The 12,122-nt window shown below is 45.9% G+C and overlaps 1 protein-coding gene across 6 annotated transcripts in view; it reads left to right on the top strand.

Annotated features, from left to right (window-relative positions):
* The window catches only part of ndst1b (N-deacetylase/N-sulfotransferase (heparan glucosaminyl) 1b), a 258,623-nt gene that overhangs the window by 202,840 nt on the left and 43,661 nt on the right, over positions 1-12,122 (top strand). For all 6 annotated transcript variants that reach the window (XM_043703098.1, XM_043703100.1, XM_043703099.1 and 3 more), the window contains one exon: positions 10,630-10,812. In XM_043703098.1, coding sequence (XP_043559033.1) covers positions 10,630-10,812 — 183 coding nt within the window. The remainder of the gene's footprint in view (positions 1-10,629; positions 10,813-12,122) is intronic.

Raw genomic sequence — 12,122 nt, forward strand, 5'->3', positions numbered from 1 at the left:
GACAGTGTATGTGTTTATCTGTGTGTGTGTGTAAGAGAGAGAAAGAGAGTGTGAGTGTGTGTGTGAAAGAGAGAGTTTATGTATTTATCAGTATCTGTGCCTGTGTGTGTCAGAGAGAGAGAGTGTGTGTCTGTGTGAGAGAGACAGTGTGTATGTGCGTGTCCCACAAGGGAAACAATCTTGACAAGCCCCCTAAGAAGCTTGTATGTTTCAATAGGTCACCTTTCATTCTTATCAACCGTAATCTCATTGAAAGGCAGGGCGAACCCAAGGGGCTGAATGGCCTATTTCCGCTCTTAGGTCATATGGTCTAAACTCCAATGGGTACAGGCCCAACCTACCCACACAACCTCTCCCCAGAGCACAGAATATAGGCCCAATCTACCTATATAACCTCTCCCCATAGCACCGAAAGACTTCTCTGGATTATTTCCAATGCCAGTATGTCTTTTCTTAGATCAGAGCCACAGAGATTTGCACTTTATTCCAGGTGTGGAAATGGAACATTTGTATGAAGGTCGATTCACCATAAACTGACAGTCGGTGATTAAAGTTGTGTTCGAACAGCAGATGGGGAGCTATATTGAGGTCTAAATACAATGCTGTGACAGACAGTGGCTTGCACCTTATTCCAATTACAGATGGAGAGACAAACAGGGAGCTCTAATTCTGGTCCTCAAACAAGCAGCCTTCTCTGCAGCTACAGATGGAGCTGTGTCAAGTGGGAGCTAATTGTGCTGCCTGAACAGGAGGAAGATCACTGCTGTGTGCCAATTCCTGCTCTGGCCTGGGGGTGGTGGTGAGATGCAGAGCGAGGGCTAATTGTGAGTCCCCAAGAGACACCTTAAATTCACAGCCTTACTCCTGAGACAGCTGGGCGAGTTTTCTCCTACCCCACACGCTCTTCCAAATATCAAGAAATCTGCGACTTTTGTTTTGCATATTTACTGAAGTTCACGGAAAGTGTCGCGTTTTACAGTTTGACCATGAAGTCATTCCCTGGCAAAAAAAAACTGATTTCAGATTTGCCCACAGCGAAACATAAAGTGTTGCGGATGCTGGAGATGTGAAAGTAAAGCAGGAAGTGCTGGAGAAACTCAGCAGGGAGAGGAAAAGAGCTAATATTCTGAGTCTGACGTAAATCTATGTGAGTCAAGATTAGAGTGGTGCTGGAAATGCACCACCCTTCTTCGGGCTTATGCCCGAAACGTCGATTCTCCTGCTCCTTGGATGCTGCCTGACCTGCTGCGCTTTTCCAGCAACACAATTTTAAGCTCTGATCTCCAGCATCTGCAGTCCTCATTTTCTCCTAGTAAATCTATGTGAGTCAAGATTAGAGTGGTGCTGGAAATGCACAGCAGGTCAGGCAGCATCCGAGGAGCAGGAAAACCGAGACGTCGATTCTCCTCGGATGCTGACTGACCTGCTGTGCTTTTCCAGCACCACTTTAGTCTTGACTCTAATCTCCAGCATCTGCAGTCCTCACTTGCACCTACCACCTAGTAAATCTATGTGACCCCATCTCCAGTCCTGAAGAAGTGTTGTATTGAACTTAAAACATGAACACAGTCACACTGCCGAGTTTCTCCAGCACTTCCTGTTGGTTTTCAGATTTGCACGATTTGCCTGTTTTTTCAGTTATAGAAATTGATCAATTTTACCAGCAAGTTGCAAAGATCTTTATACACAAACAGGAAAAGCTCAGCAGGTCTGGCAGCATCTGTGGAGAGAACAATAGACAATAGGTGCAGGAGTAGGCCATTCTGCACTTCGAGCCTGCACTGCCATTCAATATGATCATGGCTGATCATCCTTAATCAGTATCCTCTTCCAGCCTTATCTCCATAACCCTTGATTCCACTATCTTTGAGAGCTCTATGACTGGGCCTCCACTGCCCTCTGGGGCAGAGCATTCCACACAGCCACCACTCACTGGGTGAAGATGTTTCTCCTCATCTCTGTCCTATATGGTCTACCCCATACTTTTAAGAACGTTTCGGGTCTGAGGAAGTTCCGAGGAAGGGTCACTCTACGTGAAACGTTAACTCTGCTTTCTCTCCACGGATGCTGCCAGACCTGCTGAGATTTTCCAGCAATTTCTGTTTTTGTTTCTGATCCACAGTCTTATCAGCTTTTATTTTTGTTAAGTAGCTGTCTGGGCAGGAACCCCAATGACCTGCTTCTTCATTCCCAAGGATCAATCTGTGACCATCTAACCTGAAAATCTCGCGTGTTACCTAACTCTGGCACGCTTGCAAATGTCAAATATCATTTCTTCATGCCCCCAGTGATTGGGTTGAGTTTGGATGTAAGGCTATCTTGCTGAGCTTTAGCTGAACATGGTTCAGCTTCCAGCTCCCTGTGGTGTGAGAATTTCACGTTATTTCCAAACACTTCCTCCTCGTCCCAGCAGACGGGAATTACACCAGCCATCGGGAGGTGGTCAGGGGAGTGAGAGGGGGCGAAGAGACCATTGTGGTCAGACACCACCATGTTTTAAGTTCAATACGACTTCTGCAGAACTGTAAATGGGGATGGGGATCACATAGATTTATTAGGAGAAAGTGAGGACTGCAGATGCTGGATGCCTGACTTGAAATATTTTCTCCCTGCTGGGTTTCTCTAGCACTTCATGCTTTAATTGTACACCTCCGGCATCTGCAACACTTTGCTTTCGGCTGTGGGCAAATCTGAAGTCAGTATTGTTTTTTTGCCAGGGATATATTTCGTGGTCAAATGATAAATTACAGCACTTGCCGTGAACTTCGGTAAGTGAGCAAAGCGGTCACAGAATTCCTGGTCAACGCATCAACCACACACAAGTGTTGGTGACGTGGCTTCTTTACCTGAGGATGAGACACAGTGCACAGCACAACAGCTGTGCCACCTCACCTGTGCCAGGGAGGGGAACAGACTGTCCTCCCATACCACGGGCTAATTGAACCATTTAAATGGCAGATTAAGGGAGTCTTCTGGCCATTCCTGGCATTTTGACAGTACCAATACACCCTCTGCCAAATGAGTCTATTTCCAGAGTACTGGCACTTTTCCAATGGGATTTAGTGCCCTTCTGTGGCACTCTTTGCTCAGGATCCCTTGCCTCACCAATTCATTCTCCCTCCCACCATTCCCCACAACCACCTTCCCCCTCCCCTCTTTCGCTCTCGCTCTCTCTCTCTCTTCTCTTTCCCCCCCCCCCCTCATTTGGAGGATGTTCTTTGGAGGTTGAGGGGTGACCTGAAAAAGGTTTTAAATCATGGGGGGCATGGATAAGGTGAATAGCCAATGTTGTTTTCCCAGAGTGGGGGAGTCAAAAACTAGAGGGCATAGGTTTAAGGTGAGAGGGGAAAGATTTAAAATGGAGCTGAGGGACAACATTTTTACAGAGAGAGTGGTGCATGTATGAAATGAGCTGCCAGAGGAAGTGGTGGAGGCTGGTACAATGACAACATTTAATAGGCATCTGGATGGGTATATGAATGGGAAGGGTTGAGAGCGATATGGGCCAAGTTCTGGCAAATGGGACTAGATTTGTATAGGATATCTAGTCGGCATGGACAAGTTAGACTAAAGGGTTTGTTTCAGTTCTTTCATGCGTAAATCGCAAAACTTTTTTAAAAGTTACATTTTCAAGTGAACTTTAACAATTGGTGTCATGTTGGCCCAGATAATGTATTGAAGGTGTGAGCTTCCCTGTGAGGCTGTCTGTGCCGCAATGGTCAGACTGATTCTAATCTAAAAAACGGAAATCTGGACCCATGGCAAGGAGTGATATCTTGGATTTACTGAAGACCATGGTTCACCCATTAAGGAGGGGCACAACATGGACCACCCCTCCCCCAACCCAACTTGTCATATTCACCGGGAGCTGGCCAATAGGTCCAAACTACCACCCCCTCCTTGGAGATGGAAAGCGGCCCTTGCGCACAGGCTAAAGACATGGAGTCGGCCATTTTGGATTGAGATAAGGAGAAATGTCATCACCAGAGAGTGGTGAGCCTCTAGAATTCTTTGCCACAGAATGTGATCAAGGGCAAAACACTAAATATTTTCAAGGAGGAATTAAATATAGTTCTTAGGCCTAAATGGATCAAAGGATCTGGGTAGAAAGCAGGAACAGGGGACTGAGATGGATGATCAGCCATGTTCTTATTGAATGGCAGAGCAGTCTTGAAGGGCCGAATCGTCTTCCTGCTCCTATTTTCTATGTTTCCGGCTCTTATGTGATTGTGAGGCAGAGCTACCGATATTCTTACCACTGGGAAACCACCAGGCACGCCATCCAACCTGGCGTCTTCCTGTGCCAGCATTTCCATTCCACCTTCCCCTTCCATCACCAACGGTTTGGTGGAATCTAGTCACTGCCTTCCTGATACAATGACTCAATGCAGTGACATAATGTCACTGGGAAGGCCTGACCCGGGATGCTGGCTACAAGTCAAAGTACCGGAAAATCCAGGAACCGGGGTGGTTTGGATTACTGCAATTTTCATCTGAGGAACAAGGCACTCGTCCACCCTCAGCTGGGGTATAGTGCCTAGTTGTGGGCATCACATTGTAGGACAGCTGTGAAAACTCTGCAGAGGGTGCAGAGGCAGTTTACAAGAATGGTTCCAGGAACAAGGGACTTCAGTGATGGGGCTAGATTGAAGGGGTTGGGCCTGCTCCCCCTGGAGAGACGAAAGCTGAGAAGAGATCTGAGAGAGGGTTGTAAAACCATGAGTGGGCTGGACTGAGTAGATAAGGAGCAACTAAGCTGCTTATTAAAGGAACAAGGATGAGAAGGCAGAGATTAAAGGTGATGAACAGACGCGAAGGTGAAGTGAGGAAGATGTTTTTCACCCACCGAGTAGTTAGGGTCTGCACTGCACTGCGTGGAAATGTGGTGGAGGCAGCTTCAGTGAAAGCATTCGAGAGGGGCATTGGAAGGTTATTTGAAATCAAATGGTGTCTGGGGAACAGGCTTGAGATTGGCTCAAGATAGTGATGGTCATTCAATGACTTGGTTCAGACATGAGGGGCTGAATGGCCTCCTGGGATGGTGTGAACTGTTTCAGGGACGGGTCAGTCTACAGCCTGGTGAGGAATTACCCGTACATTCCCTCAATGTTTCCCATCATTTGGGGGGGGGGGGGGGGGCGGCATCTTCATGCTTGCGAATTGTTCAGAGGAGGTGAAAGGTCAGCTGTCCACCTTTTGATAGATCCTACACCTAATCTAGTCAATCAAATCTGTTACTTGTGACATCACTTGAAGGAAGAGTCAAAAACTGAAAGCATTCAGCAACTTTTCTCTGTCCCCAGCTGCCAGGTTAGATTTGTTCCAATTTGGAATTCACATCCTACAGCTCTCCGAGGGATTTTGAGCTGTCAGTATAACCCTCTTCATAGGCTCAGCCATATAACAGAAACTGAACAGAAACTGCACATCAAGAGAGAAAAAATGCTCAGGATTCCACAACCATGGTGATCTAATAGAGAATGATATAAAATATTTGTTAATCTAATGTTTTTCTACAACCTCTACCATCGGGGAGAAGGTACAGAAGCCTGAACACTGCACCAGCCGGTTTCACAACAGTTTCTAACCTACTGTTGTTAGAATACTGAATGGACTCTCAAACTCTTAAGAGTTTGCCTGTACCTGTGTTTTGTTTTTGCTGCTGTTTGCCTATTATTTTACTATCTATGCTATTTAACTCTGTGATCTGCCTGTATTGCTCACAAGACAAAGCTTTTCACTGTGCCTCAGTACACGGGACAATCAATTCAATTCAAATTCAATTCATTTCCTTCTCTGTTTCAGTTGAGGATCGCAGAGTTTAGCTACTTCTGAACAAAAGTGCATTTCTTCTTTTTCTTATTATTCATTCATGAGATGAGGGCATCACTGGCTGGACCCAGCATTTATTGCCCATCCTGAATTGCCCAGAGGGCAGTTCGAAGTCAACTGCATTGCTGTGGGTCTGGAGTCACATGTTGGCCAGATCAGTTAAGGTTAGATTTTGTTTCGGTTACATTCCCTACAGCATGGAAACAGGCCATCTGGCCCAACCAGTCCACACCGACCCTCCGAAGAGTAACCCACCCAGACCCATTCCCCTACGTTTACCCCTGACTAATAGACCTAACATGATGGGCAATGTGGCATGGCCAATCACCTGGCCTGCACATCTTTGGACTGTGGGAGGAAACCGGAGCACATGGAGGAAACCCACGTGGACACGGGGAGGATGTGCAAACTCCACACAGACAATGGCCTGAGGCAGGAACCGAACCTGGGTTCCTAGTGCTGTGAGGCAGCAGTGCTAACCACTGAGCCACCGTGCTGCCCAAGTTAAGGATGGCATTTCCATCCCTAAAGGACATGGTAAACCAGATGGGTTTTTCCTGACAATCGGCAATGGATTGATGGCCAGCGTTAGACTCTTATTTCTAGATTTTTGATCCCTTTATGAATTCTAGCTTGTTCCTTCTGTAATGGGTCAGTTGGTTTTGAATATGTATTGGGCTGGGGCACAGCCCTTGCTGTGCCGTGATGGGAGACCCTGTTTCGGGGTGGGGTGAGGAGTAGGGGTGGTGGGTGATTTGATAGCCAATTCCGCCAGCATGCCAATTTCCATAGCTTGAATCTTCCCGGCCATCCCCACCTCTGAGCCAGGAGAACCAGGTTCAAGTCCCAGCTGCTTCAGAGGTGTGTCCTAACATCTCATGAGGCAGATCAATTAGGAAAACATCTAAATGGGGGAAAAAGTGGCCAGTGCTGTTGCAGTTTGGGCTAGTCACCCAGAGACACAGGCTAATTCTCTGGGGGTCTGGGTTCAAATCCCATGAAAATTTACAGTGAAATCAGGAACTGTGTCCATAATGGTGACCACAGCAACAAGGTTCACCAGGGTGTTGCCTGGTCTCGAGGGCATTGGCTGTGAGGAAAGGGTGGAAACACTAGGACTGTTTTCACTGGAAAGACAGTGGCAGACAGGAGACCTAATAGAGGGCTACAAAATTATGAGAGGCATAGATAGGGTGATAGTCAGAGGCTTTTTCACAGGGTTGAAGTTTCCATTATGGCGGGGGGGGCACAGGTTCAAGGTGAGAGAGGGAAAGTTTAAGGGGGATGTGCGAGGGAAGATTGTCACACAGAGAGTGATAGGAGCACTACCAGGAGAAGTGGTAGAAGCAGGCACATTGCTGACATTTAAGAGGCATCTGGAAGGTTACATGAGCAGGGAGAGAATAGAGGGATATGGACCGAATGAGAGCAGAAGGTTTTTTTTTAGTTAGGGCATGATGATCAGCACAGGCTTGGAGGGCCAAAGGCTTGTTCCTGTGCTGTACCTCTCTTTAGTTTTGTTTTATTCTGTTGTACTGTCAGTTGTTATAACTCAAAATATAGTATTGACTAGAAAACAACATGACTGGATTCTGTCTAACGAGCCTGTAACCTCTGGCATTTAACAATGAAAATCTCACTGATTGACTGTGCCAATCTCTGTTTTTGATCCCCAGTGTGACGATCTGGACTGAAGTCATTGAATTAGAATCTGACAGCACATACAGGGGCCATTTGGCCTGTCATTAGTCAAACTATCAGGTCATTCTCATCTCCCACACACAACCTTTTCATGTTCAGGAATCTACCCAATCATTTCTTCGAACATCGATGTTGAATCTATTTTTACCAGATTACATTATTTTACTGCATCGAAAGAGATTCTCCCTATCTCCCCAATGCCAGTTCTTTAGTGAATTATCTGACATTTGTATCCTATGGTTACCGACCCTCTCGCTAGTGGAAACTGTTCCTTCCTGTCCGCCCTTAGCAAAATGGCTCATCACTTTTAGTATTAGTTTCCTATTCAATTAAGCACACCTGTGCCAGAAGATAGGAGAGAACTCCCAGCTTGTCCAATCTCTCTGCATAAGGCAAGTCATCCCAGGCATAATTAGACTATTGAACTGCAGAGCAGAATTAGGCCATTTGGCCCATCGAGTCTGTTCTGCCATTTGATCGTGGCTGAGGTTTCTCAGCCCCATTCTCCTAACTTGATCCCCTTACTAATCAAGAACCTACCTATCTCTGTCTCAAATACACTCAATGCTTGGCCTCCACACCCTCTGCAGCAGTCGGTTCCACACATTCATCACCCTCTGGCTTAAGAAGTGCCACCTCCTCTTGGTTCTAGAGGGTTGTCCCCCTCACTCTGAGGCTGGTGCACTTGGGTCCGAGTGAATTGGTTTGGCTTGTCTTGACTGATAGAACTGTTCGTCACCACAGGCAGCATCATGCTGGGGGCTTGGGTTTCCGTCCTGCAATGTTCCACCAGGCCATACTGCCTAAGTGTTCTACATCACTTTCTCGGCCTGATCTAAGACTATTGCCTGACTTTCACAAATTCCAACAAATTCTTCCAACTACACTCTGTTAGGCTTCATTATTCCATCCTCTCTTAGATTCTCGATAGCATCATTAATGTATGCAATCTCATTATACTACCTAAAGCTGCTCTACATTCTCTGCAAGGTATTGCATAATCTCCTTCCTACAGTGGTTGACTCAGTATTGAACACAATTCTCTAGCTGCAGACTAACCACTGCTTTATAAAGGCTCACCCTTGGCCAATCAGTGATACCATGGAAATATCACTTGACTAGTATTAGACTATGGACACAATGGACCAGTAGTCCAGAGACACAGAGTAGCTTCCTGGGAATGTGGATTCAAACCCCATTGTAATTAATAGTGAACCCTGGAACTGTCTGTCATGGTGACCTCAACAACTACCATCAGTTGTTATAAAAACCCATCTGGTTCACTAATAATCCTAAACCTTTAGTGAAGGAAATCTGCCACCCTTACCTGGTCTGGCCTATACTCCAGAGCCACAGATTGGCCTTCTGTAAAGGTTGAGGAAGCCACTCAGATCAGCGGATGGATGATGAGTCCTGGCCTTGCTTGCATCACATGGAAAAGAAATCCTACCTTTAGTACATCATGAGCTGACCAGTCAAGGTCTCCTTTATTAATAGCTGCTTGTGTGCAGTGGTAGTGTCCCTGCCCCACTTCAGGAGATCCATGTTCAAGTCCCACCTGCTCCAGAGACAAAAGAAAAACTGCAGGTGCTGGAATCCAAGATCCTGATGAAGGGTTAGACCTGAAACGTTGATTTCTCCACCTCCTGATGCGGCCTGGTTTGCTGTGTTCTCCCAGCCTCCTGCTTGTCTACCACCTGCTCCAGAGACGTGTAATAACATCTCTGAACAGGTTGTTTGGAAAAGCAGGTGAATAAAAAGAAAACTTTCTTTTAATACCTACATCCACTCTGTTAAATTGTTCAGTAATTGATTATGTGTGGCACTCATAACTCATTTATGCTCATGACTGGTTGAGCCCAGGGGCATGTCGAGAGCACAGAAAACAAACAATACAGAAACTATTAAAGCTGACTGTAACCATGAGTGCAGACATTTTGTGATTGTGGAGATATTTGTGATTGCAAGAGTTGACTAATCCCACTCTTGTGCCATCACTGCAATGTTCTGAGATATTCCTGATCCCAGGAATGAAAAGCTTAACATATGGGGAACACTTGAGGACTCTGGGTCTATACTCAATGGAGTATAGAAGGATGAAGGGGGATCTAGTTGAAACATGCAGAATACTGAATGGCCTGGACAGGATGGATATTGGGAAGATGTTTCCATTGGTAGGAGAGACTGGGACCCGAGGACACAGCCTTAGAGTAAAGGGAAGACCCTTTAGAACGGAGATAAGGAAAAACTTCTTCCACCAGAGAGTGGGGAGTCTATGGAATTAATTGCCACTGAAGGCTGTGGAGGCCAGGTCACTGAGTATATTTAAGATGGAGATAGATAGGTGCTTTAATATCAAGGGGATCAAGCATTATAGGGAGAAAGAGGGAGATTGGGGTTGAGAAAATTATCAGCTGTGATTGAATGGCAGAGCAGACCCGATGGGCAGAATGGCCTAATTTCTGACCAGTAAAGCTCAAGGTCTCCTTTACTTATAGCTGCTTGTGGTGCAGTCTTATGTCTTATGGTCTTGTTATTAAACATACAAAAACATTGATTGCCCTGACACTTTCAGAGGATAAACTATTTGAATCAACTGTGGATAAGACCATAAGACATAGGAGCGGAAGTAAGGCCATTCGGCACATCGAGTCCACTCCGTCTTTTATTCATGGCTGATGGGCATTTCAATTCCATTTACCCACACTCGCCCCGTAGCTCTTAATTCCTTGCGAGATCGAGAATTTATCAATCTCTGCCTTGAAGATATTGAACGTCCCAGCTTCCACTGCGCTCCGTGGCAATGAAAAGCACCGGCCCACCACTCTCTGGCTGAAGAAATGGCTCCTCATTTCTGTTCTAAATTGACCCCCTCTAATTTTAAGGCTGTGCCCACGGATCCTAGTCTCCCCGCCTAACGGAAACAACTTCCCAGCGTCCACCCTTTCTAAGCCATGCATTATCTTGTAAGTTTCTATTAGATATCCCCTCAAACCTTCTAAACACTAATGAATACAATCCCAGGATCCTCAGCTGTTTGCTGATTGTGTAGAAAGGAGAAAACTGATCATCTCTTTGCATATCCACCTTTTTCAGATAAGCATCTTCATGACACACCTGTCAAACTATGGCAATGATCGCCTGGGTCTTTACACCTTTAAGAACCTCATCAGCTTCGTGCAGTGCTGGACAAGCCTCAAACTACAGACTCTGCCACCTGTCCAGCTCGCACAGAAATATTTCCAACTGTTTCCTGAAGAGAAGGACCCCGTGTGGCAGGTTAGTCATTGCTGAACTGAAACTGGTCGACTGTGTGAGAGTGAGGCAATGTTTTAATCTCGCCAACAAACTCAGATTCACTTCACAGCTTGTATCTGTGCCATTTTATCTCCTCTGGTTCTTGTCCTGCTGTGACATTTGTTGGCATTGTGCTTGCATTGCTGTTCTCTGTAAATCCCTCTAGCCTTATAATCCTTCAAGACCTCTTCCTTGCTCCAATTCTGCTCACTTGCACGACCCGATCTCTCCCACCACAGATGGCTGTCTGAGGGTGTGGGGTCCTTTCTAATTAAACCTCCGTGCTCCTCATTCTCTTTCGTCATTTTTAAAAGCCTCCTTAAAACCAACCTCTTTGGCCAATCGTTTGCCCACCTGGCCCAATAACAGGTGTAACAAACTCAGAATGCTGGAGAAATTCGCCATCCAAGGAGAGAGGGACAGAGTTAGTATTTCCAGTCCAATGTGACTCCTCCACACACGCTAAATTCCTCCAGCAGTCACTGGATTGGTTTCAGATTTCCAGTATCTGTGGCATTTTGCTTTTATTCCAATTATCCTGTTCCTTGGTTTCCAATATTTTTCTTTGATAATGCCCCTGTGAAGTACCTTGAGACATTCCCCCTGTCAAAAGTGACACATTTGTGGGTCACTTTAGAACCAGCTGAATTCGAGCGGGATGTCGGAAATGTTTGTTCATCTTCAGTCCAATTTGCTGCTGGAATTGCAATCCCAGTTCAATAGAAACTAGGAGCAGGGGTAGGCCATTCAGCCCATTCGAGCCTGCTCCACCATTTATTTGTTTGATGGCTGAACATCTAACTCAGTCCCCTGTTCCCACTTTCTCCCCATGTCCATTGATCCCTTTAACCCGCAGAACATTCTCTAATTCCCTCTCGAAAACATTCAATATTTTGGCCTCATCTGCTTTCTTTGGCAGAGAAATCCACAGACTGTCCCGCTCTCTGGATGAAAATACTTCTCTTCATCTCATTCCTAAGTTACCCCACCCCATATCCTGAGACTGTGACCCCCGGTTCTGGACTCTCCAGTCATTGAGAACATCCTTCCTGCGTTTACTCTGTTAGGATTTTATGAGTTGCTGTGAGGTTCCACTCCACCCTCCCCCAATTCTCCTAAAACCCAGTGAAAAGGGAGGATTCACAAAACTTCCTGCTACACCTGCACATCTTCTCTAAGATCGTCAACACCTGCAAAGTATTACAAAGGTACCGTTTAATGAGATATTGATGTCTGCGTACATATTGTGTTGCAATGATGGAGTTCCTCATGAGTCCCTACCACCATGTGCA

Source organism: Chiloscyllium plagiosum, chromosome 14 (genome assembly GCF_004010195.1).
Source record: "Chiloscyllium plagiosum isolate BGI_BamShark_2017 chromosome 14, ASM401019v2, whole genome shotgun sequence".
NCBI classification, from domain to species: Eukaryota; Metazoa; Chordata; class Chondrichthyes; order Orectolobiformes; family Hemiscylliidae; genus Chiloscyllium; species Chiloscyllium plagiosum.